Source organism: Leopardus geoffroyi, chromosome D4, assembly GCF_018350155.1.
Source record: "Leopardus geoffroyi isolate Oge1 chromosome D4, O.geoffroyi_Oge1_pat1.0, whole genome shotgun sequence".
Lineage (NCBI taxonomy): Eukaryota > Metazoa > Chordata > Mammalia > Carnivora > Felidae > Leopardus > Leopardus geoffroyi.
The window spans coordinates 57,078,960-57,105,561 of record NC_059342.1 but is presented as its reverse complement, the minus strand read 5'-3'; the positions used below and the strand labels follow the sequence as shown (position 1 = coordinate 57,105,561).

The 26,602-nt window shown below is 39.3% G+C and overlaps 1 protein-coding gene across 17 annotated transcripts in view; it reads right to left on the bottom strand.

The window, feature by feature from the left end:
- Positions 1-26,602, bottom strand: part of UNC13B (unc-13 homolog B) — a 252,510-nt gene that overhangs the window by 207,972 nt on the left and 17,936 nt on the right. For 4 of the 17 annotated variants that reach the window (XM_045470015.1, XM_045470017.1, XM_045470016.1 and 1 more), the window contains exon 1: positions 24,609-24,934. The exons of 3 other annotated variants lie outside the window; for them this stretch is intronic. In XM_045470015.1, the coding sequence (XP_045325971.1) occupies positions 24,609-24,630 (22 nt within the window). In that variant the 5' untranslated portion in view covers positions 24,631-24,934. Of the gene's footprint in view, positions 1-24,608; positions 24,971-26,602 lie in introns of those variants that run through there. 10 more of the 17 variants (XM_045470006.1, XM_045470008.1, XM_045470005.1 and 7 more) reach the window with 6 other exon arrangements.

The window sequence follows — 26,602 nt, the reverse complement described above, 5'->3', positions numbered from 1 at the left end:
CTACAACTAGTTAACCAGGATAGTCAAGAAATTGCTTATGATAATTCAGCCAAGGATATATGTAACATAGTAAGGGCAGGAGCCAGGCTAAGACCTACTGAAGCCTAACTATAACAAAAGTCTATCTGAAATACCAGAGGGGCCTCTCAAGGGTAATCACAAATGCTGTGACTCATGCTTGAAGAGCAACAGGCAAATAATATACATAGTAAGGAGGTAAATTTACAAAGAAACACATCTAGGTTGAAGCTCTGGTTCCTTATCATGGAAACACACCCAATAATTCTACTTGATGTATTTTAACCTATGTCTACACTGAACTGAATTTTCATCTTACTGGAAAGCCTAAAAGATCACCTAACTAGGTTAAGCCCTTGTTCTTAGAAAATTCATTGCTCTCTAGACCACAAAACAATGTGCTATTCTTAATAGATACCATTAACTGTTTTATCAGTGCCATGAACTAGGCACTAAACTTTTTAAAGAAATGTATATTTCAAAGTTTAAACACACAGGGGAAAAAAAAAAGATTATGACCACCCAGGTACCTAACAGCCAGACTGACCAGAGCATTATTTTGCCATATATGCTTCACATCATTTTTCTCCCCAAGATTTATTAGTTACAACTAAAATCCCTACTTAGTCCCATTCCTTTCTTCCCTTTAAGTATCCATTATCTGACATGAATATGAATTATCCCAGTCCAAATTTTTATTTTTATATTTATATCCATAAACAATGCATGATTTTAAGTGTTAACTATATGGTATCATACTGTCTGCAACTTACTTTTCTACCCATTTTGATTGGAGACTGATTACAATAAAGCTTATCCATTTAACTTAGTTTAGCATTTCATTTGATTAACATACCACATTTATCCAAACTTCTACCATGGGACTTTTAGGTTGTTTCCAAGTTCCTGTCATTACAAATAATGCAGTAATGAACATTCTCCTGATGTCTCATTTGACACAACCACAAGAATCAATATCACTAGGCTGTAGAGTACACCTATTTTCAACTTCACTACTAGGTATTGCAAATTGCCCTATAAATGGTTATATAAACTTAAACTCCCACCTACCATATATAAGTTCCGAAAGCAATACTTTCCCAAAATGTTTCTGTGTCAAATAATTTTCTGAATGTGTTATATTCAAAATAATTTAAAGTAACAAACCAGCTTCTAGTTTATAGTTCTTGGAACAAAGACCACATCTGTATAAACACAACAAAATACAACAAAGCCAAAATATCCAATAAGACTTTCCAAAGCCATCTTTCGTTCAGTGCCCATCTATGCTAGGCATTTAATCCTAATGACTTTATAGAAATGTATTTTAAAAAAAAATTTTAACCCTAAGGTAAGACATATACCTTACAATGCAACAAAGTTCCCATCTGCTTAAACATATATGTATTATGTATTTATATTATAAAACAAAAGTCTTACAAAACAATACTTTTCCTTATTAATTACAACTCTATTTTTTTTTCTAAATCTTTCTCCTCTTTCACCTGCTAAAGTGATTTCAGGACTAATGAATCAGGCCTGTAGGTTGAAAAAAACACTGCTTTGGGTGTACAATTTCCACGTTGCAGATTAAGTGAAACATAGAGATGTTAAGTAACTTTTCCAAGGTCTCGGACTTAAAACAGTGATATCTGAAATTCAAATCTGGATTCAAAAGCCTATACTTCTTGCAGTCCACAGCTTTCTCCCTGCAGTATTAATGCCAAAACCATAGCAAAAGAAACCACTAATGCTTCAATTTATGCCCACATAAACCAAGGCAAAGAAAAATAAATAAATTCTATAAAACTATGGTGGTATTGAATAATCAAAAAATCAAAGCTGCAAACAAGTAATATACCTATGATTTCTTTCATATACATTTATGTAAAAGTCTGAAATATCACTGCTTAGCCTCTACTTTACTTCATAGCTGTCTACCATAACAAACAGAATACTGATGAAGAATACATAAATATCCTACCTGGTCCTTGAAAAAAATTTCTGCAAGAATCAACAAAATTTACTATCTCTAAGTGTCCTTTTTTTTTTAATGTTTTCATTTACACATTTACTTATTTATTTTGAGAGACGGGGGGAGAGAGAGAGAGAGAGAGAGAGAGAGAGAGAGAGAGAAACCCAAACAGGATCTGCACTGTCAGCACAGAGCCCAAGGTGGGGCTCAAACTCATGTACCGTGAGATCATGACCTGAACCAAAATTAAGAGTTGGACACTTAACCAACTGAGCTACCCAGGCACCCCCATAAGCGTCTTTTTATTTTTTTTTTTTTTTTCAACGTTTATTTATTTTTGGGACAGAGAGAGACAGAGCACGAACGGGGGAGGGGCAGAGAGAGAGGGAGACACAGAATCGGAAACAGGCTCCAGGCTCTGAGCCATCAGCCCAGAGCCCGACGCGGGGCTCGAACTCACGGACCGCGAGATCGTGACCTGGCTGAAGTCGGACGCTTAACCGACTGCGCCACCCAGGCACCCCATAAGCGTCTTTTTAAACCAAAAGACAAACAAGTATGTACGTCAAACTTCAACTAACAAAGCCAATGACTAATTCTAAAGTAAACACAGTCCAAGTTACAACTGAGCACATACAGGTACTCAAATATACCTCTTTACATGTTTTCTAAATAAACAAACCTCGGACAGAACAGAGTTTACATTAATACACAATCAGATTTCTATGGTTACTATTTATCAGAAATAATTCAAGCTTAGTTATACAATGAACAGCACTAGGTCAGTGTAGCCATTTATCCACCTAATTCCTTCATTAGGCAATTAACTCTCTCACAGGCTATAGTGGAGTATAAAGAAAAAACAGGACATTAGTTAATTCACTCAGCTTAACATAACTTCAATACCTGAAACCATTATAGTAATATACCTTATCTTGCAACTAACTCACTATTTCTATTTCTTGAAATCCATTAACTACCCTACAGAGAAGCCCACAGGGAATTGCTGATACATACACACATTAAATCAGATGCTTATTTTTCTGTGTGTGTGTGTGTGTGTGTGTGTGTGTGTGTGTGTGTCCCTGCCCCCTAAATCAGATGTTTATTGAACGTTACTTATTCTGTGAAAGATTCTGTGGTCCTGTTTAAGATACCTCAAACTAGCTACAAGCTAGAACTCAAGTCATCAAAGTGTGTGTGTGTGCACACAGGGTGAGGAAGAACATATGTGTCTGTGTGTGTGTCTGTTTGTGGTTTTTTGTTTTTAATATTTAGGTTGGGGTAATATCTTGAAATGTTGATGCTGTAAATAAATAATGTTCAAAGTCAAACTACAAAATAGAAGTGTTATTTGCAAGTACTCTGTACAATCATTAGCATACTGATTAATCATTAGCATAATAATCAAAATATCAGTTAATGATAAGAGCTCTTACAAATCAATACAAAGCACTAATATAAAAAAATAGGCGGGGCACCTGGGTGGCTCAGTCGGTTAAAGCGTCCTCAGCTCAGGTCAAGATCTCGCAGTCAGTGAGTTCGGGTCCCACATCGGGCTCTGTGCTGTCAGCACAGGGCCTGGAGCCTGTTTCAGATTCTGTGTCTCCCTCTCTCTCTGCCCCTCCCCAACTCATGCTCTCTCTCTCTCTCTCTCTCTCTCTCCCTCTCTCTCTCTCTCTCTCTCTCGGTCTCTCAAAGATGAATAAATGTTAAGAAAATATATATTTTTAAAAATAGGCAAAGGGCACCAATATGTGATTCACAATGAGGATAAATGAATTTCCACTTTAACATGAAAATTTAACTTCATACATGTACAAAGTACATTTAGAAAATTCATGAAATTTACAAGAAAATGAAAATAAAATATCAATAATAGAGACAGAAAAATGGATGCTGGTGAGGGTTTGGTGAGATGAGCACTCTTATACACAACTCATGAAAATATAAATTGATAGGAAGAGGTACATAAAACAAACTCCTTTTCTTTCTGCAAATTTCACAAATTATATAAAGAGACTTAAAAAATAGTCATTTGCTGAGGTCTAAAAATTCCAACTTCTGGGACTTGGTCCTTGAGATATAATTAGAAATGGAACCAGAAATTTATTGACAAGTTGTTTTGTTTTAGTGATTTTTTTTTTAATAGCTTACCTCCCTTCTCTAGTGGCAACAAAGCATATACAGATCTAGATCTCAAGAAAGACAGCAAGTTTTCTAGACATTATAAAATAGCATTCACAGATCATAGCAAGAAACATCTGTTACTGCCCTAAAAGACTAGAGGTTGAAAGTGACTCTAGATTGCAATTCTGCTAGAAATGGCTGGATCATTCTAACCAAAGCAACAGATACAGACAATATAAAGACTAGTTTGCCACAATCCTCAAATATCAAATATTGGTGCCTTATTTCATTTCAGTGATTTATTGTGGTTTATTTCATTACAATGATCTCTTAACAGTGAGCAAATTAGAATTATTGATATAGCAATTAATACATGATCTGGTCTATTTTGTTTATTTTTCATATACAATCTCAAATAGCTCATAAATTGCTATCATAATTTCAATAAACCATTACCTTGGTACATTGTAACTTAATAGAATTTTAACATACTAGGTTTCCAAAAATCCTTTTCAGTTTCCCAAAAGTAAAGGTATAAACCCACAGAAGACTTATCAAATTCTAATCTCTATGATAATATTCCACTAGGAAAAAGAAATCAGGATAAATTGCACATAAAGTATGATACAAGTTTATGTAAAAAGAAAAAAGTTTATATATACGAGTATATATACATATATAGGTATATAATGTCCCAATATAATGATTACCTTTCTCATTTTACATAAAAAGTGTCTGTATTTCAGTGGAAGCCCAACCAATTAATTCCCAAGTATGTTTTATATCTTAGGTCAGGCTTATGAATAGTTTCCAGCTACTAAACTTTTCAGAACAATTATACCTACCACTCTGCACCAAGTCTTTTTTAAAACTGCATAGTAAATTTTATCTGTCAACTTGACCCTCACTCCAATCCAGTAAGACTGATACAGGTATTATCTTTCCCATTTGGACAGAAGATGATTCTGAATGAAGTTAAAAGACTTAGAGATAAAATTTTAATTACTACCTAGGTGAAACTCAAAACAGTTTTCCTGAATCCAAAATCTTAGATTTTCTATTATACCACATGTCCTCCCAAGCAAACAGAAACCACAGCTATAGTGACACTCTGATTCATAGCCATCAGTGCACCAAGTTATCTTTTCCTAAACATTACTTATAAAGATTTTTCACTTTCTAAAGCATTATCCTATATTATTAATTTTTTTTTTTAATTTTTTTTTCAACGTTTATTTATTTTTGGGACAGAGAGAGACAGAGCATGAACGGGGGAGGGGCAGAGAGAGAGGGAGACACAGAATCGGAAACAGGCTCCAGGCTCCGAGCCATCAGCCCAGAGCCTGATGCGGGGCTCGAACTCACGGACCGCGAGATCGTGACCTGGCTGAAGTCGGACGCTTAACTGACTGCGCCACCCAGGCGCCCCCTATATTATTAATTTTTATAGTAAGTCTGAAAAATCTGAATTCAGCTTTACAGGATGTTAAAGGAATAACTTCTGTGAGTCCAGTGCCCTCATCTGTAAAATGAGAATAAAAGATAAACTAACAAGGTTATTAGAATTAAATTATTAATGTTTACCTGCTTATTGGCAGACAGACTGGCAAAGAAGAAAGGCTCATTAGATGTTAGCTTCAGTATTTCATTGATTCTAAGATGGTAGGACATTTTCTCATTTAACAACTGAAATCAAAATGTGTCTTAAAATCAATTATGTGATTTTTTCCCCAAAGACGACACACAGGTGACCAACAAACACATGAAAAGATGTTCAAGTTATCATAATAGAACTGCAAATCAAAAACAGTGAAATATCACCTCAAACCAGTCGGAAAGGCTACTATGAAGAAGACAAGAAATAAGTGTTGGAGAGAATGTGGAGAAGAAGGAACCCTCATGCACCACTGGTGGGAAAGTAAATTGGTACAACCACTGTGGAGAACAATATGAAGGTTCCACAAAAAGAAATTAAAAATAGCAATGCCACACGACCCAGTAATTCCACTACTGGGTACTTACCCAAGAAAACAAAAACAAACATTTAAAAAGATATATGCATCCCTAGGTTTATTGCAGCATTATTTACAATAGCCAAGATAGGAAAGCAACACAAGTGTCCACAAATAGATCATGAAGAAAATGTGGATATATACAAAATGGAGTATTATTGAGCCATTAAAAAAAAGACGTATCTTGCTATTTGTGACAGTATGTATGGACCTAGACGGTATTCTGCTAAGTGAAATAAGTCAGAGAAAGATAAAAACTGTATGATTTCATTTATATGTAGAATCTTAAAAAAAAAAAAAATTTACAGGTGCATCTGGGTGGCTCAGTTGGTTGACTGTTGGACTCCTGATTTTGGCTCAGGTCATGATGCCAGGGTTATGAGATCAAGCCCTGTGTCAGGCTCCGCACTGAGTGTGGAGCCTGCTTAAACTTCTCTCTTTCCCTCCTTCTCATCCTTCTTCACCCCCTCCCCTCTATCTCTCCCTCTGCCCCTCCTCTGCTCATCGTCATGCACATGTTCTCTCAAAAAAAAAAAAAAAAATTACAAACAACAACAAAAATAGAAACAGACTCAAGTAGAAAACAAACTAGTAGGGAGGGAAGGAGGCAAGATGGGCAAAATAGGTAAAGATGATGAAGGACAGTGGGAGATACAGGCTTTCAGTTATGGAATGAGTAAGTCACAAGGATCAAAGACACAGTATAGGGAACATAGTAAATGGTAATGTAATAACACTATATGGTGACAGATGGTAACTACACTTGTGATAAACGTAGAGTTGTCAAATCATTAGGTTATAATTAATATATATCATTCTGTGTCAACTACACTTCAACTTCAAAAAAAATTGAAAGCAAGAAGTCAAATATGGGTTGTAATTCAATGAATATTATTTTTTTCTTAATGGTACATAAAATAATGACATTCCTTACAACCTCTGGCTTCCTGCAGTTGACAAAATGGGGTATATTATGATGAGTAAATGTTTACCCTGCCACCATTCTTCCACCCAAAGATCTACAAAGAGTAGATCAAATCTAGACCTCTAACCATGATCTCCCAAGTCATGTTTCCAATTGTAAAACATGGACAGACTGCAAGCACCTCAAATTTAACATGTCCAAAACAAAAATCCTCATCTCCCCTGAAGCTCTTATTCTATTTCATATCCCAATTAATGACACCACAATGAAAAACCTGACTCTACTTTTACCTCCTTCTTCCTCTTCCTCTCCCAGCTGAGGCCTTTTCTGTCTCTCAGTTGAAAGCAAACACTCCGTTTCTACACCTCATTTTGTTCTGCACCTCTATTTTAGAAATTATCCAACTGTATCTTGCAACATATTTAGTTGTACACATGGCTATCTCCCCATCTTGGCTATTTCTTACTCTTATATACTCAGGGTGACTAGTTCAATGCCTCACCCATACTTAAGTGTTCAATAAATGTTTATGGAATTGATCACATCCTCTTTGTAAGTTTCAGAATACTTAAGCCTCTAAGGAGAAAAAAAGTACTATCCAAGAGTAAAAGTTACTACAATTTAAAAGGGAATTTCACACATAGGATCTCATTTAGAGTTTACTTCTCAACTCTAAGAGATACATTGAACAGAGAGCAACACTTTGTTTTTAAATTATAACTTAATAGGGGCGCCTGGGTGGCTCAGTCAGTTAAACATATGGCTTCAGCTCAGGTCATGATCTCACAGCTCGTGAGTTCGAGCCCTGCGTCAGGCTCTGTACTGACAGCTCAGAGCCTAGAGCCTGCTTCAGATTCTGTGTCCCCCTCTCTCTCTCCGTCCCACCCCTGCTTGTGCTCTGTCTCTCTCTTTCAAAAATGAATAATCATAAAAAAAATTTTAATTATAACTTAATAGTCAAAAGGCTTGCTGAAAGTTTTCAGTGACAGAAAAAATTCAAACTCAAATCTAATTACAAATCTTGTGCTTTCAGTTTACAAAGTTCTTCTGCCCCTGCCTCAGTCTCATTCCCACTCGATTTCCACCCTAATATACAAGGGCCCCATAGTTGGGCTATACCTATCTCTCTAGCCTCATTTTAACCCATGTTTTCTCTTTCTTTGTGTACACCAGCAATATTTGCCTTCTTTCAGCTCCTCATCCTCAACACAAGGCCTTTATACATACTATTTCCTCTGCCTAGAATATGCTTTTCCTTCCTTCGCCAGGTTAAGGTCTCCTTTTCCTCCAGATCTCAGTTCAATCTTCATTAGGTGAGGCTTCTCTGAACTGGACAGGTAACTTTCCCCATAACATGTTGTCTTAACTCACCTTTGTAGCACAGATCATGGTTCTATTTTTTTCTACTTGTAATTTTAATTGGTATGACTCTTCTTTGCTTAATGTCTAACTCTCACTAATTTGTGTAACTTTCAAGAAGGCAGGGTTGTCCGTTTTTTAATCACAATCCTGCCCCCTAGTACCTACAATAGCTGCTTGAAAGAATGAACAAATGAAACCTTTAGCACCCTTCTCAAACTTGCTAAATCATCCCCACCATCTCATTTTCAGCTGCTAATCTTTCATCCTAGTTTATAGGGAAATCAGTCATCATCTCTCCTTTACCCACATCTCATCTTTAAGTTTTATTTAAGCAATCTCTACACCCAATGTGAGGCTTGAACTCATGACCCAGAGATCAAGAATTCCATGCTCTACTGACTGAGCCAAGCAGGCACTCCTACCCCATCTCATCTTGACTTTCCCCTTCAAGCTCCAAAACATCCAAATTTCATCTCTCTTGAGACCACATTCAACCCTTCTCTTTACTGCAATTCTTCTGAATGAGTAGCATACACTAATTCCATTTTGCTTCCCAAATACTCCTCAACCACTGTAATATGATGCCTACTCTCCCTCTACTGTAATGAAACTGCTCTAGTCTTCAAGTCCAGTGAACTAGGTTGGTTGGTTTTACCTTCAACCAGTATCACACATCTCTAGCGTCCAATCATTCCTTCTTGAAATTCTCTCTACTCCAGGCTTTAGGCAGTGACAGCATTCTCTATCTTCCTGCAGTTCTTACCAGACCTATCAACACTTGTTCTGCCCATTAGCTCATTTTTCTCCTTTTTTATCCTCCAGACAAGCAAAGTTATTCAAGCTAGTGGCTTTACTTCCAAATACCTACAACTTTCAAATATTTACCTCTAATGTACACTTCTCTATTAACTATAGATCTACATTTTCTTCAGGTACTATTTAAGGGTCATCTGCAAGAAGACTGATACTTTCAACTCAACATATATTATAGGTAACTTACCATATCCATAAACTCAATTGAACCTAACAAATTTCCTTCCTCTCTGTTTTTGGTTCCTTAACTGAGAAATCTAGGATGACTTCCAGCTTCCTGACTTAGATGAATGAGGTCACAGAGCTGGATGAGAACCAATACCATTTTTATAGTAAAAAAAAAAAAAAAAAAAAAAAAAAAAGTGCTCTTTCTAGCCCGGGGATAGTGCCAATCATTTTCAAGACAATTATCTGAGCAACACTCTGCGATAGGTATTTTCATCATCTCTAGTACTAGCTCCTTAGTCCAAGGCACTATCCATCTCTCACCTCCACACTCCAAGTAGGCCCCTTCTTCCAGTGTTGCTACCCATGGCTTCCCACACCAGTTCATTCACCACAAAGTTGCCATTTGTAAAAACATAAGTCAAAGCACTGCTCTTGCTTTGCTCTTGCTTAGAGCTGTTCAGTTAAGTGCAATGCTGTTTAGAATAATCAAACTCTTTGGTATGACCTAGTATGATCATTAGTCTCTGCCTACCTCTCTATATACCATACTTCCTTCCAATAATCCCTTTTCTCCTTCCCCTTAAAATATTTGCTTCCAATCCACTCTGCCTAAAAAAGTTACCTCAGATCTCTGACTGATGAGTCCTTCTCATCATTCTGGTCTCAGCTAAAATGCCACCTCAGTGAGGCCTTCCTGGACAATCCTATTTCCTCCCATTCAGATCACTCTCAGTCCCTTACCTTACTTTCTTCACTGTACTTATTTTCTGAGGTTTATTATTCATTTATTTTATTTTGGTATCTTCTTTTAATAGAATGAAATTCCATTAAGAATAGGAACTCAAGGGGGCACCTGACTGCCTCAGTCCAAAAAGCACACAACTCTTGATCTTGGAGTTGTTCAAGCCCCACATTAGATGTAGAGATTATAAAAGAATAAACTTTAAAAAATAAAAATAAAAAAATAATGACAAACTTAAAAATAAATGGGAACTTAAGGAGCAGCTGGCTATCTCAGTCGGTAGAGCATACAACTCTTGATCTCAGGCTCATGAGTGAGGTGACTCACATTGGTCCAAAGGTAACCTGAATAAATAAAACTTCAAAAAACAAAGAATAGGAACTTAATACTTTTGATGTGGAAATTAAGCTTCAATGAGATTAAGTAACATATGTAAGGGGGACATAACTCCTAGGTGGTAGTGATGTGTATTTACCAACTCCAGTCTAAAACCAAAGCTTTTTAACATCCACCCTGTATTACAGTAGCAAAAACATAGTTGAGACTAAACAGCTAGAAAGATAAACTGGAGAGTATGATCAGACAGGTGACAAAGTTAAAGCTTCCAAAAGCAGAGCATGAACGGGGGTGGGGGGCACCTAGGTGGCCAAGCAGTGGTTAAGCAGTTAAGCAACTGACTCTTGATTTCAGCTCAAGTCATCTCAAGGTTAGGGAGTTCCAGCCCCACATTGGGTTCTGCGCTATGACAATGCACAGCCTGCTTGGGATATTTTCTCTTTCTCTCCCTCTCTTCTCCCCTCCTTCCCTCCCTCTCTCCCTCTCTCCCTCCCCCTCTCTCTCCCTCCCTCCCTGTCTCCCTCCCTCTCTCTCTCTCCCTCCCTCTCTCTCTTCCTCTCCCTCTCTCTCTTCCTCTCCCTCTCTCTCTTCCTCTCCCTCTCTCTCTTCCTCTCCCTCTCTCTTCCTCTCCCTCTCTCTTCCTCTCCCTCTCTCTCTTCCTCTCCCTCTCTCTCTTCCTCTCCCTCTCTCTCTCCCTCTTCCTCTCCCCCTCTGCCCCTCCCATGAGCTTGATCTCAAAATAAACAAACTTAAAAAAAAAAAAAAAAGAAAAGAAAAAGAAAGGCAGAGCCCCAATCCAAGGAGTGACATGTTTTACAATGTGATCATGGGTGTGGATGGCTGAAATGAGGTGGAGATAGATGTACCATTTACCCCTTTTTCCTCAGCAAACATTTTATCCTTTTAGACATGAAGGTCCTATAAATCTGAGTCACAACTAGTAGATTGAAATCATGTTAAGTGAGCTAGCCATTTGATTAAATCATTTTTAGCCCCCTTTAATCACATATAAAAGCAATTATCTTCCCATTGCCCAACTGCCAGTCTTTCTTTAGCTTCTAGGCGAATCTTCCTCATGCACTGTCCTCTAGCCTCTTAACATCACATACAACACTATAAAAATTAATAAAGCAAACAGTTCCAAGAGAAAATTAACAGCCCAACACAATCCATAGTCCTATCTGTTCTCCATTTCCAAGTAAGTACTTACTGCAGAAGCAGCAATAGAAAACAAAACAGATTTTTCTTGGAAATCTTTATTTCTTAATGGCTTAGAACTGCTTTTCCGTATTTATAAGATTCTTTAGAAGATAGTTGGTATACAAACACCCTAACACAAACTTGTTCCTGTCATATTGACATTTTTTTTTAACCACTGTGGAGGTCACTAACATAAAAAGAAGCCCTCATAACTGTTTTCCTTTGATGCCATGGGTCTCTCTCACACATTCAGTGGATAGATGCTTTTGGAGCTAGCACTTGAGAATGAACATTTCATTTTTATTGAAGAAAATAAATAGAAAAATGAAATAGTTTCCTTGGTATGTTGAACTAAAAATTCTACCAAATGTCTACATTTTTATTCCATTTCTCCGTAATCACAGAAAGAATCTTGACAAAGCAGGAAATGCAAAGCTGGTTACCTAACTCTCCTCATCCAGAGCAGTTACACCTAAGTATTCTACACAGAAGGAAATAGGGCTTATTTTTAAAAGACTAGGAAAATGGATTTCACTGCTTTTCTGCAATAGTTCAAATCTCATCAAGAAATTTTAATCTACATTCAATCTAAATTACTCCTGTTTTAAGTGTCTTTAATTTCTCCCTCTCTCCCCCACTTAATCTACACACTGTCACCAGATTAATAAATACACTAAAACAGTGCTTTCATCATGTCAGACAGAATCAAATTTAACAAACCCATAGCATGATACTATCTCAGCCACTGGGAAAAACATTCTATTTAGTCCTTACAACACTCCTATTATGCAGAGTATCTGAATGGTTTTTAAATATCTCCCACAAGGTGCTTATTAGTCACAGGGGGCAGAGAGGAAGTGGGGGGGAGGGAGGAGTCAAACAATATTTGACCAGGTAATCAAAATTTGTATCACCAACAAATGACAATGTGTACATTCTGATGTCGATACCCGGAGAAGGACACAACATGAACTATGTAGTTCTCCAGTTCAGGATGCTTAATATCAGACAAACCAAAAAACTGACATTCTACTACAAAAGGACAGGGGCTTGTATTCTTTAAAAAACAAAAAACAAAAACAAAAAAGCCAACGTTCAAAAAAAAAAAAAAACTTTCTAAGACTGTGGAAATGTTCCGTATTGAAAGAGGCTAAAGACACATAACCACTAAATGTAAATGCCAACTCAAACTGGATTCTATAACTGGAAAAGAAAAATGTTATAATGGACGTTTGACAATTGGGACAACTTGTTCACCTCTACATTCTCAGTGTGTCCAATGGTGCCTGACATATACAAAGCTGATAAATACTTCGGAATGAATAACTTCTCTCTTTAGAAAAATGGTATTCTTTTTTAAAAGTATGTAATGCCGTTAAGTTCAGGGACCAAGCTATTATCTTTGATCAACATCAAAAACACTAACTCAGTATTTCTTTCAATAAAATCATGGCCACAAATTTTAGTCTTAAATGTGAGAAAGCATCTCAACATAATGGATTTCTTCACATCATTAAAAAAAATTATCAAGCCTGTAGGATTAACATGTAAAAGTTATGTATTAAGGCCTGTGAAATGGTTTGATAACCTGGCCAAATGCTGAGAACTAAGGGCCATTCAATTCTCTTTTTTTTTTTTAATATCAGAAAAAATTACTAGGAAAGTAAATTGGTAGATTTTGGAAAACTGTTTCATATTATCATACACATAACCATGACCCAGAAATTTTAATCCCAGATATATATACACCCCTCTGAAATACACACAAGGTAGGACCAAAAGATATAAATGTAAGATGAGAGGCACCTGGGTAGCTCAGTTGGTTAAGTGTCCGATTTCAGCTCAGGTCATGATCTCACAGTTCATGAGCTCAAGCCCCACATCTGTCTCCCTGTTGTCAGTACAGAGCCCACTTCAGATCCTGTTTCCTGCTCTCTCTGCCTTTCCTCCACTCATGTTCTCTCTCTCTTGCTCTAAAATAAACATTTAAAAAATAAATAAATGGTTAGATGAGGAAAAAATGTCCAAAGACAAATAAATTGTGGTATATTCATACAATGAGATACTACACAGCAATTAAAATTGAACTATAGGGGCTCCTGGGTGGCTCAGTCGATTAAGTGTCCGACTTCAGCTCAGGTCACAATCTCGCGGTCCGTGAGTTCGAGCCCCGCGTCAGGCTCTGGGCTGATGGCTCAGAGCCTGGAGCCTGTTTCTGATTCTGTGTCTCCCTCTCTCTCTGCCCCTCCCCCGTTCATGCTCTGTCTCTCTCTGTCCCAAAAATTAATAAACGTTAAAAAAAAAAATTTTTTTTTTAAATTGAACTATCGCTATATGCATCAAGTAGAAACATCTGACAAGCATGTTAAGCCAACAAAACCAGTCCAAAAGAAATACTATATAATTCCATTTATGAAAAGTTCAATGTCAATTACATCTTGGTTTTTTAAAAAGTTCAAAAACATGGGTACCTGGGTGGCTCAGTTGGTTAAGCGTCAGACTTCAGCTCAGGTCATGTTCTTGCGGTTTGTGAGTTCAAGCTCCAAATCAGGCACTGGGGCCCACGTTGGATCTTAAGTCTCCACCTCTCTCTCTGCCCCTCCCTGCTTGCAGGCACACGTGCACACTCTCTCCCTCTCTCTCTCAAAAATAAACATTTTTTTTTTAAAGTTCAAAAACAAGCAAAATTCTATGCTCAATTTTCCAGTGAATCTAAACGTGCTCTAAGAAAATGAAGTTTACTAAAACAACAACAACAACAACAAAAATAAAAAAAAAAGAAAAGAAAATGAAGTTTACTGGGGCACCTGGCTGGCTCAGTGAGTAGACCACACAACTCTTAATCTTGGAGTTGGGAGTTCATGCCCCACGTGGGGTGTAGAGATTAAAAATAAAATCTTTAAAAAATAATAAAATATGGGGCACCTGGGTGGCTCAGTTGGTTGGGCATCTAACTTCGACTCAAGTTATCATCTCATGGTTCAGGAGTTCAAGCCCCACATCAGGCTCTGTGCTGACAGCTCAGAGCAATGGAGCCTGCTTCAGACTCTTTGTCTCCCTCTCTCTCTGCCCCTCCCTTCCTCATGCTGTCCCTCTCTCTCTTTCTCTCTCAAAAATAAATTTAAAAAATTAAATGAAAATAGGGGTGCCTGGAGTGATTCGGTCAGTTGAGTGTCCTACTCTTGATTTCAGCTCAGGTCATGATGCCAAGGTTGTAGAATAGAGCCCTAAGTTAGGCTCTGCACTACGCATGGAGCCTGCCTAAGATTCTCTCTCTCTCCCTCTGCCCCTCTCCTCAGTTCATGCTCTCTCAAAAATAAATTAAATATTTTTAAAAATGAAGTTTAGGGTGCCCTGGGTAGCTCAGTCAGTTAAGCATCTGACTTTGGCTCAGGGCATGAGCTCACTGTTGGTGAGCTCGTGCCCTGCTTTCTCTCTCTTTGCTCCTCATGGGATTCTCTCTCTGCCCCTCCCTCACCTGTGCCCTCTTTCTCTCAAACAAAATAAATTAAATGAAGTTTATTAAAAAATATATATATACCGCCACGCCTAGGTGGCTCAGTCTGTTAAGCATCCAACTTTGGCTCAGGTCAATCTCATGGTTCCTAAGTTCACGCCCAGCATCAGGCTGTCTGCTGTCAGCACAGACCCCACTTCAGATCCTCTACGCACCCCCGCCCCCCCACCATCTCTGCCCCTCTCTCTCAAAAATAAAATAAACATTTTTAAAAATAATAAAAATAGGAGCCCCTAGGTGGCTCAGTCGGTTGGGCATCCTACTTCAGCCCACAGCTCAGGTCATGATATCACAACTCGGGAGTTCAAGCTCCTAGTTGGGCTCTGCGCTGACAGGTCAGAGCCTGAAGCCTACTTCTGTCTCTCTCTCTCTCTCTCTCTGCCCCTCCCCCACTCACGCGCACAAGCACACATTCTCATATAAATAAACATTAAAAAAAGTGTTTTAAATAAAAATTAAAAATACCAAGCTAAACTACTCTGCTGTTGCAGTCAGATAATGTTAGCTTTGGGAAGGTGAGAGGAAGTAATGATTGACAGGAACACTAAGAAGGGCATCTGAGGTATTAGTGTTCTCTCTCTTGACCACAGTAATGGTCATGTGTATGTGTTCACTTTGTGATAATTCAGTGAGCCACACACCTAAGATTTTTGTACTTTTCTGTACATATGCTACAAATCAAAAAAGTTTTAATATATAAAGAGCAAATCTTCCCTGACCTTTAATAATGACAGTCAACAGGACTATATAAAACATTCCCCAAACTTAAAGAATCTTACTTTAAAAGTTAGAAAAACTAGAGGCGCCTGGGTGACTCAGTCAGTTGAGCGTCCGACTTCGGCACAGGTCAAGATCTCACAGTTTGTGGGTTCGAGCCCTGCATCAGGCTCTGTGCTGACCACTTGCTCAAAGCCTGGAGCCTGCTTCAGATTCCGTGTCTCCTTCTCTCTCTGCCCCTCCCCAGTTCACACTTTGTCTCACTCTGTTTCTCAGAAATAAATCAATGTAAAAAAAAAAAAAGTTAGAAAAACTAGTGCAGTATCTCCCCACTCCAGTAAGAACTTATTCTGCTTATCCTAAATCAGACCTAATAGTCCTAATAAATTCTGGGTTTACCTAAGAAAGGAGATCTTGGGTTTGGGGTTGTGTGTGTGTGTGTGTGTGTGTGTGTGTGTGTGTGTGTTTGTTTGTTTTTAACTTTTATTTGCATTTATTTTATGCTGATTTACTACCACCCTAAGTTTTTGTTTCTTCAGGGATAGCTTTTTCTTCTGCACAATCTCCTCTTCCGCTTTAGGAACAATCTACTCTTCTTAAGGATCATCTCAATGTGGCAGGGAGAGCTCATGTATGAGTTTAATCCAACCATGATCTCTACAAATTCTGCATCTCTTGAGGCTTTGTTCACTGGATGTGCTCAATGATCAGAGAATCTACACCTAATCCTTAAGTTCAGCATTACTCTCTGCATGTTTAAGCATGTGCAATAAAAATTCAGTACTTTTTTTGGGCCACCAACGCTGTGTCCAGCCCCACTGTTTGGCCTGGGCACACCTACCAATTCCACCATTGTAGCCATGGACCAGCACACGTTGCTTCAGTAAAGTTCTATCTTTCAGGTACTTGGTGGCTTTTCTGATATGCATACCCTTGATGGCCTGGGCAGTTTCATTTGCGTTCTTAAAGTGAACATGAAGATTTGAACCTCCTGATTTGCATGATTTTGTAGGGTTTTCTGGGTCAAGGGAACAGCGAACCATTTTCAGAGATCACCTCAGGCAGCTTACAGGAAGAGAGAAGAAAGGAGAGATTTTAAAACCTATCTAGATTCTGGGGCTCCTGGGTGGCTCAGTCGGTTAAGCGTCCAACTTTGGCTCAGAGCATGATCTCGAGATTTGTTAAGTTTGAGCGCCACATCAGGCTCTGCACTGTCAGTGCTTAAGATTCTCTCCCTCTCTGCCCCTTGTCCCACTCACACTCTCTCAATAACTTAAAAAACAAAAACAAAACAAAAAACCTATTTAGATTCCTAGGACTCTTATCTACTATATAGATATGCATCATAAACAGGCAGAGAGAAGGTAGTCAACAAATATTTACTAATGACAGATAGCCCAAACTTTAAACAAATTCACATGGCAAAGTCTAAAATACATAGCACAGGCAAAATCCAATTCACTGGCCCAAAGTACAACTTCCAGAAACCCCACTTTTAGAAACTAAGAAATTACAGAACATACTGCTTTTAAGGACAAGAACAATTTATGACAACAGCTATCCGTGGCAGAGGACATTGGTCCTTCGCCCTTTTACTGCTGCCTGGCTCAGACAAGACACTATTAATTTCCTGATGCCATAGCTAAATGAAAGGAACCCAGCAGCAATTCTGCTTTTAAGGGCAGAGACTACTCAAACCATGGTGTGATGGAAACCCGGCAGCAAGGAGTTAGCTGAGGGAGATGACAATGTTAGGGGAAAAAATAAGGTGTAAAGAAAATACTTGACCAATCTGCTCTTATACCTAAAAATTCTAAAATCATTACTATTTCTACTTTCCACAGTTGCAGTAAACCAAAATATATCTAAGGTCCCCCACAGCCTAAAATTGACCTACAATCAATATTGTCCTGAATGTCCATCAGAATTCACTAAGAGTTTCCCAGTATTATTCTTTCAGTCAACTAGGTAATCAGTGATGATAAATAAGTTTTTTTTTTAATTTTTAAGGTTTATTCATTTTTTCAGAGACAGAGCGTGAGTTGGGGAGGGGAAGAGAGAGAGGGAGACACAGAATCTGAAACAGGCTCCAGGTTCTGAGCTGTCAGCACAGAGCCAGATGCGGGGCCTGAACTCACAGACAGCAAGATCCTGAACTGAGCTGAAGTCGGACGCTTAACCAACTGAGCCACCCAGGTGCCCTTAAATATAAGCTTTTCTAAGGGTGAGCCAATGTAACAGACTTGGTATACTTCTCATCACTAGTGGTATTATTTTGTTCTGACTGATTTTATTATTTGAGAGAGAGCATGTGCAAGCAGGGGAGAGGGACATAGGGAGAGAGAGAAACTTAAGCAGGCTCCAAGCTCAACACAGAGCCTGACGCAGGGCTCGATCCCACAACCCTGGGATCATGCATGACCTGAGCCGAAATCAAGAGTAGGATGCTAAACAAACTGAGCCACCCAGGCTCCCCCTGTTCTGTTTTTAAAACACAAGTAATTCATGTTTAATATGCAAAACAAAATGTTTTTGCAAAAATACTTCTGGAAGTGTATTTTTTTTTATTTAAATTCTAGTTCATTTACAGTGTAATATTAGTTTCAGGTATACAATATAGTGATTCAACACTTCCATACATCACCCGGTACTCATCACAACAAGTGTATCCTAAATCCCCACCACCTATTTAACCCATCCCTCAACCCAATTCTCTGGTAACCATTAGTTTGTTCTCTATAGTTAACAGTCTGTTTCTTGGGGAGCCTGGGTGGCTCAGTCGGTTGAGCGTCACACTTCGGCTCAGGTCATGACCTCGCAGTTTGTGAGTTCGAGCCCCGAGTCAGGCTCTGTGCTGACAGCTCGGAGCCTGGAGCCTGCTTCAGATTCTGTGTCTCCCACTCTCTCTGACCCTCACCCATTCATGCTCTGTCTCTCACATAAATAAACATTAAAAAAAAATTATTTTTAAAGAGTCTATTTCTTGGTTTGCCTCTCTTTTCCCCCCCTTCGCTCATTTGTTTCTTAAATTCCATGAGTGAAATCATATGGTATTGGTCTTTCTAGGATTTTGCTTACTTTAATGCTCTCTAGCTCCATTCACATCATTTCAAATGGCAAGATTTCGTTCTTTTTTTGTGGCCAATATTCCATATTATATATCTCCACATCTCTTTATCCATTCATTGATCAATGGACACTTGGGCTGTTTCCATAGTTTGGCTATTACAGATAGCACTGATATAAACATTGGGTGCATGTATCAATATGGAAGATAATTTTAAAATAGTACAAAGAAGGTCACCTGGGTGGCTCAGTCATTAAGCATCTGACTTTGGCTCAGATCATGATCTCATGGTTGACAAGCAAGAGAGCCCCGCCTTGGGTAAAACACGGGAGGGATATTTTCATATTTTCTTTCCTTCCTTTCTTTCCTTTCCTTCCTTTCTTCCCTTTTCCTTCCTTCCTTTCTCTCTCTCCTTTCTCCCTCCCCCCGCTCCCCCCCTTGGATTCTCTCTCCCACTGCTCCTCACTCGTGCCTCTCTCAAAAAATAAATGGTACAAAAAAGATTAAAAAAAAAAAAAAAAGACAAGTACATGAAATCACAGGTCAAACTTAAAAGCTGAGGTCTTTGGTCTTACTGGTAGGCATAAAATATTACCTATTGGTAAAGACCTGCCTCTCATAGAAGATGCTGATCTGAGATGATGAGGCATATGATTTGCTAATGGGTCCAGCTGAGTGTCATTATACCAAGAAAACAGCAGTGAGCAAATCACACACAAAGTCCAGGAGGAAAGCTGATAGGAGATCTCCAAATATAACAAAACCACATACAAGGATGTTCCTGGTAGCACTGTTATAGTAGCAAAATGAAAAAAAAAAATTACATCCATCAATATGAAATTGGTTGAATTATATATGCTTATAAAATGGAATACTCAGGGTGCCTGGGTGACTCATTCAGTTAAGCGTCCAACTCTTGATTTTGGCTCAGGTCATGAGCACCCCTGCCATGTGCTCACTCTCTTCTAAAATAAAATAAACTTTAAAAAAATGGAATACTCTGTAGCTATTAAAAAGAATGATTTAGGGGCACCTGGGTGGCTCAGTTGGTTAAGCATCTGACAGGTCATGATCTCACGCCTTGTGGGTTTGAGCCCCATGTCAGGCTCTGTGCTGACAGCTCAGAGCCTGGAGGATGCTTCGGATTCTGTCTCCTCTCTCTGCCCCTCCCCTGCTCATGCTCTGTCTCTCTCAAAAAGAAATAAACATTAAAAAAATTTTTTAAAAAAGAATGATTTAGATTCATAGAAGGTGATAGGAAAATTAAGTTTTTTAAAGAGGGGAGTATTGTATAATTCAGTTGTAGATTGTATATAGTCATATGTAATGAAAATTTCTAGGATATTCAAGAAACAGTAAAGAGTAGTTACCTATAAGAGAACAAGGACTAGCAAAGTGGAGAACTTTTTACTTTCATTTCACATCCTAAACTGTTTCAATTTATCATGCATATATACCACCATTACAATAAAAAAAAAAACGAAAGCAATGAAAAAAAAGTTAATGGAATAATGGTAGTGGTAGGAATATGATGATTTTTGTTTTCCTTTTTATACTTTCTTGCATTTTCCCAATTTTCTTTTTTTTAACGTTTTATTGGGTTTTCTTTTAATGTTTATTTTTGAGAGAGAGCACAAGCAGGGAAGGTGGAGGGAGAGAGGGAGAGAGAGAGAGAGAGAGAGAGAGAGAGAGAGAGAGAGAGAGAATCTGAAGTAGCCTCCACACTGTCATGGCAAAGGTCAACACAGGGTTTGAACCCAGGAACTGTGAGATCTTGACCTGAACCAAACTTACTCAACTGACTGAGCCACCCACTCGACTTTCCCAATTTTCTATAATTAACAATGTATTGGGGCACCTGGCTGATTCTGTCAGAAGAGCATATGATTCCTGATCTCAGGGTACTGAGTTCAAGCCCCACACTGGGCATATAGATTACTTAAAAATAATTAAAAAAAAAAAAAAAAAAAAAAAAAGCATTAGCACATATTGCTTTTTATATCCCCAAAACTATTTTTTTGTTTTTGATTTAACAAGTGTAACTTCTGGCTCAAATGAGGGAGGAGGATTCATAGCTCAATTATAAATATTGTGGCAATTACAAAGAAATATGGAAAGACTTCATTCTTAAAATGAATATCATTTGTTTGGAAAACCTATCATGAACACCTAGATGCCAAAAGTTAAAGAAAATCCTTGATTTAGCTTACTGGAGTTGCTCATGTGGTACTAACCCCTAAGGAAGCAAAGAGATGGCAGTATTATGAGGAAGTTGTGCCAAATTTTTAAGGAAGAACTAAGTGAACTCTATGAAAGGATGTTTTCTTAAAATTTATCAAGTCCTGGGGCGCCTGGGTGGCTCAGTTCGTTAAGCATCCGACTTCAGCTCAGGTCACGATCTCACAGTCTGTGAGTTCGAGCCCCGCGTCGGGCTCTGTGCTGACAGCTCAGAGCCTCGAGCCTGCTTCAGATTCTGTGTCTCCCTCTCTCTCTGCCCCTTCCCCACTCATGCTCTGTCTCTCTCTGTCTCAAAAATAAGTAAAAATATTAAAAAAATTAAAAAAAAAATTTATCAAGTTTAACCACCCACCCAATGTCGACATCTCTTTTAGAACACCCTTACCACTCAATTTCTACTTAAATTATCCTAAGTCAAAAAAAAAAAAAAAAAATCCTAAGTAGTCCATTGCCTTCAAGAACAACTCTAATTGTTGGGGCACCTGGGTGGCTCAGTCGGTTGAGTGTTCAACTTCAGCAAGGTCATGATCTCGCAGTCTGTGAGTTTGAGCCCCACGTCGGGCTCTGTGCTGACAGCTCAGAGCCTGGAGCCTGCTTCAGATTCTGTGTCTCCCTCTCTCCTTGCCCCTCCCCTGCTCATGCTCTGTCTCTCTCTGTCTCAAAAATAAATGAAAACATCAAAAAAAAAAAAAAAAAAAAGAACAACTCTAATTGTTAACGTTCTTCCTTACATTACACTAAAATCTAGCTTCTTATAATTTTCAATCACTGGCCCAGCTGTCCCAGTTCTGTCCTCTGGAATTAAGTTTTTTAAACAATTTTTATTATCTTCATCTCCCTCTTTAATCGTCTCAAAACTAAATCTCTCAATTCCTCAAATTGTTTCTATACCCTTCATCATTCTAATCACTTTCCTATAAAGAAATTCTAGTTTCTCAATGTGCCTCTTAGAATCAAATACTCCAAATGAACACAAAATTCCAGATCTGATCTGACCACTCTCATTACCTTCTTTGTCTGGGTCACCATAAACAGTATAAGACTAGTTGCCAGGCAGTATACAATTCATTGTCAAATTAGTGGTACTGTTCATACCACAAATGATTTATGTTTAAAGGAGTTCAGAGGTTAAAGAGTGTAAAGGAGAAAAAGACCACGGTGGACAGGAACTTAGGAAGTTTTCAACAACAACAAAAAGGTAGACTCTAAGTCGAGAAAGGAATAATACATTTTTGATAAGCAGAAAATTCAAAAAGAATATTTTTGGGGGTACAAATGCAGAACAGGAATGAGCAAAGTTAGTGCTAGAGCTAAGTATCTGCATAAGGATAAGCAAGAATATAGGGCCAAAAAGGAGAGCCCTTAACCTGTAGGCAATAAGGAATGATTAATGAGTTAGATCAAGAAACTGACTTCTTTAGATGTCTGGGGATAATTAAATACCAGTTTGCCAATTTCTACATCAGTTTTTACAACTGTTTGAACTTTGACTACAGGGAAAAAATCTCTAATTCAATTCTACTCCAAGATGAACTGAAATTGAGTTATACAATATCATTACACAGGCTTATCTCATAATATGAACAACATTCCTATCTGCCAAAATATAACACAAGGAATATCATTTTAGAAAGATTTATTTTGATCCATTTCTGTAAGTTTCCCCAGAACGAATACTTTACCATTTAATATGAATACTTCTCTACAAAGTAGCTACTTGTTTCAGTAATTAATAATCTTCAAGATCTTCATTCAAAAAACAATGACCTGCTGGCCTCCAATCCCTCAGGTTCAAAAGAAGAGAGATTCCACTAATATAACATGAAAAAAAAGAGGTTAGCTAAATAGCAGAATTTCTAGACAATGAAAGTTGACCCATATTAGAACAAATGAAAATAGCAGCAGCTCCTTCTCTGAAGTTATTTAAATTCAATTAAATAGGAATTTCTGGTTTAATAGTGTTCATGCCTAAAGTATCTTTCATAAAGACTAGCATTGTAATAAGGTATGGCAGTAGGGATTTTAACTGTCCAAGGGACATTGCAAAACCCAACCTCTCCCAAATCCTGCTACTCAACAGCAGGGATCTAAAGGAATAAATAGATTCCCAGCTGCTGAGAGAAAACGTCTTACTAAAAGCAAAGCAAAATTCTCATTAATGAAAAATCAACCATGAAGAAAAAAAATTGTCTCGTAATCCCTGGAAATAGCCAAATCCGTTTTGGGTTAATGCAGATTTAACAAAAACAGAGGAAGAGAACAGAGCAAAACAGTTCCCTTTGCCAGTAGCTGAGGGAAACACCTATCAGGGAAATCACAAATAACAATGCTTCTAATCCACTGAGCCAAAAGAAATATGAACTCTATCTAGTGAACAGTACCAGGAAAATGCCCTTGTAGATAAATTCTCCCTCTCACCATCAAGCCACCTTATCCTATCTTGTTCAACACCATTATGATAGGCCATAACTTGAATTTTCCAAGATCAAATTCAATGGGTAATCCAAACCCTGTTTTTTCTGATGAGATAATCTCTAAAATCACAGTCCTCACATGCATGTATTTATTCAAAGCCAGCGTTAAGCTTCTGTATCAGGCACCAGGAATACAAAAACCAGTAACAAACAGTCTCTACCCTCACGGAGCTTAATCCATGCACCTTGCCTCATCTTAAACCCCAAAGCTCTTGCCTTAAAATACCTTCTTAGAGGGGCCAACTGTTCTCAGTGAAAAAGCAATAAAGGCCCTTTAGTTACTGTAATAAAAGCTAATGAATATACACATAAATCATACGTCTTATGTTCGCTCCAAAAAGGAGAGAAGACAACACAACTTTCCAAGTCGAATATGAGAATAAACTTAGCCTAGACTACAAAGAAGCCGGGAACGAGACAAGCAACAGAGGGGTGTAAGCGAAGAAATACACTAGAAGAAGGGATGTGACCGCTGTACCACATTGCGTTCAAACAACCATAAAAAGAACCTGCTACTAAGCCGCCTTTAGTTTCACGGTGCAGGGAAAAGGAAAAAAAGAATGGGAGACTGCCTACTCTTGAACCAACTATTCGCGGTCACCTAGCTAGTCCACTCTCACTAGACAAGAGCGCCAGTCACTGTTTAATAGGATCTGGGCCTGCCAGCCAACAACTCTGTCACATGGCCACTGGAATGGAGAGGTTAACAGTCCCTCACGTGAGAATGAGGAAAAATAAGAAAGAGTGGAAAGAACTCTTTAAATGTTTATAAATGAGTTAACATAATCTACCCCCGCGGCACGGACGAGAAGTGAAGTTTGGAAAAGGTGGTACAGCAATGCCCACTGGAAGCTTGCGGGGACCCTTCGGCGGCCCGCGTCTTCCTCCCACCCTGCCACAGTCCACACACTCACCGCGCACACAGAGCAGCGACATGGCCGAGGCGCTGGCAAGTCGCCGCCGCACCCGGCAGCTCCCTCTTTCCTCTCAGCAGGTGCCGCGGCTGTTCCCGTAATCGGCCCCACAGGTCTGACCTCTCCACATGGTCCCCGTGGCAGGCAGCGTCCCGCCGCTCCCTTGAACCCGCTTCAATTCTCAACGTCTGACCGCACTCCCGATAGCTGTGAGTACGGGCAAGCAGGCAGGAGACTGGGCGCGGCACCACGGCGCCATCGCTAGGAGGCAGGAGCTACCGGGACTCTCTCCCACCCCGCCTTCGCCCCACCGGGATTCCGGAGAGCTCCTAGAAGGAGCCAACCCGTGGCGCTCCGCCTCTCAGCCAATCAACTCACGCCTAGTCCGCCGACCCCTCCTCCCATAAGCCCATAAGAGGTGGGGTTTCCTTCCTCTTTCCCTACGTGCAAGAAGACAGCGCCTCCCTCTAATAAGGCTTGGAACTGAGAGGGCGGGGCTTCCCCACACCTGTGTCAGGAGGTAACTGAAGCCCTCTGCTCCTCCCACGTGGACAGAGCTCCCACCCAAGATTCTTTTGATTGAAGAATTTTCATCGGACTTCTTTAAAGAGTCTATCCATTGGAGCGCACCCAGCACCTACTTATGGTAATTTAACAAGATCGTACAACGGGCAAGTTTTACTTACCAACTACAGAAAAAAAAAAAAGGAAAATAACTGAGCATAAAGTAAAATGTTTGGAGACTTCAGTTCTGTTTGTTTTATTTATTTTTGAGGGGGGGGGGGGTGGGCAGAGGAGCCAAAGCGGGCTCTGCACTGACAGCAGCAAGCCAGATTTGGGGCTCCAACCCACCAACCATGAGATCATGACCTGAGCCAAAACCAAGAATGGGAAGCTTAACCAAGCCACCCAGGCACCCCTTGGAGACGTCAGTTCTTATCTAGATCTTGTTTCCTTTTAAGTTTATTTTGAGAGAGAATGCACAAGCAGGGCAGGGGCAGAGAGAGGAGAGAGAGAGAATCCCAAGCAGGCTCCTCACCATCAGCACAGAGCCCCACAAGGGGCTGGAACTCACGAACTGTGAGATCATAGCCTGAGCCGAAATCAAGAATTAGACGTTTAGGGGCGCCTGGGTGGCACAGTCGGTTAAGCGTCCGACTTCAGCCAGGTCACGATCTCGCGGTCCGGGAGTTCGAGCCCCGCGTCAGGCTCTGGGCTGATGGCTCAGAGCCTGGAGCCTGTTTCCGATTCTGTGTCTCCCTCTCTCTCTGCCCCTCCCCCGTTCATGCTCTGTCTCTCTCTGTCCCAAAAATAAATAAACGTTGAAAAAAAAAATTAAAAAAAAAAAAATTAGACGTTTAACCACCTGAGGCACCCAGGCTCCCCCCTAGACCTTTTTTCCTGCATGCTATTGTATCTCCAATGTCTATAATAGTACTTGGGACATAGAAATCAGTCCGTAATATTTACTGAATGAAGGATAGAGGGAAGATAGGCATTTTAAGCTACGACTTCTAGTAAGATGACATATGCACATATGAGTAAGTGAAAAAGACCAGAGCAGAAAACATGAAGACCCGTAGTATAATGTACAGATCCAACACCCCCTCCATGCCACAGTTCTGATTCAATTGGTTTGGGCTAAGTCTCAAACTATTTTTAAAAGCTCCCCAGGTGATTCTAATGTGATGCCAGGGCTGAGCACCATTAGAGGACATGCTTTCTAAGGTTTCAATAGCCCAGCTTGGGTGTCAGCATTTGCAAGCTCTTGGTCCCATAGGATTCTGCCTGCTAGACCCAGGGAGTGTCCGTCAATCTAACATGGTCTTTGCCCTCCAAAAACAAACCTATCAGATGATTTTTCGCACTGGAAAAGTTGCTATGAGAAAGTGACCCTCCAAATGCTATAGCAAGAGCCTAAAGAAGACGACTTGATCTTCCCAGTGCTCATCCAAATTTGGAATAATAATCCTGAGGAAGATTTTGACCAGGGC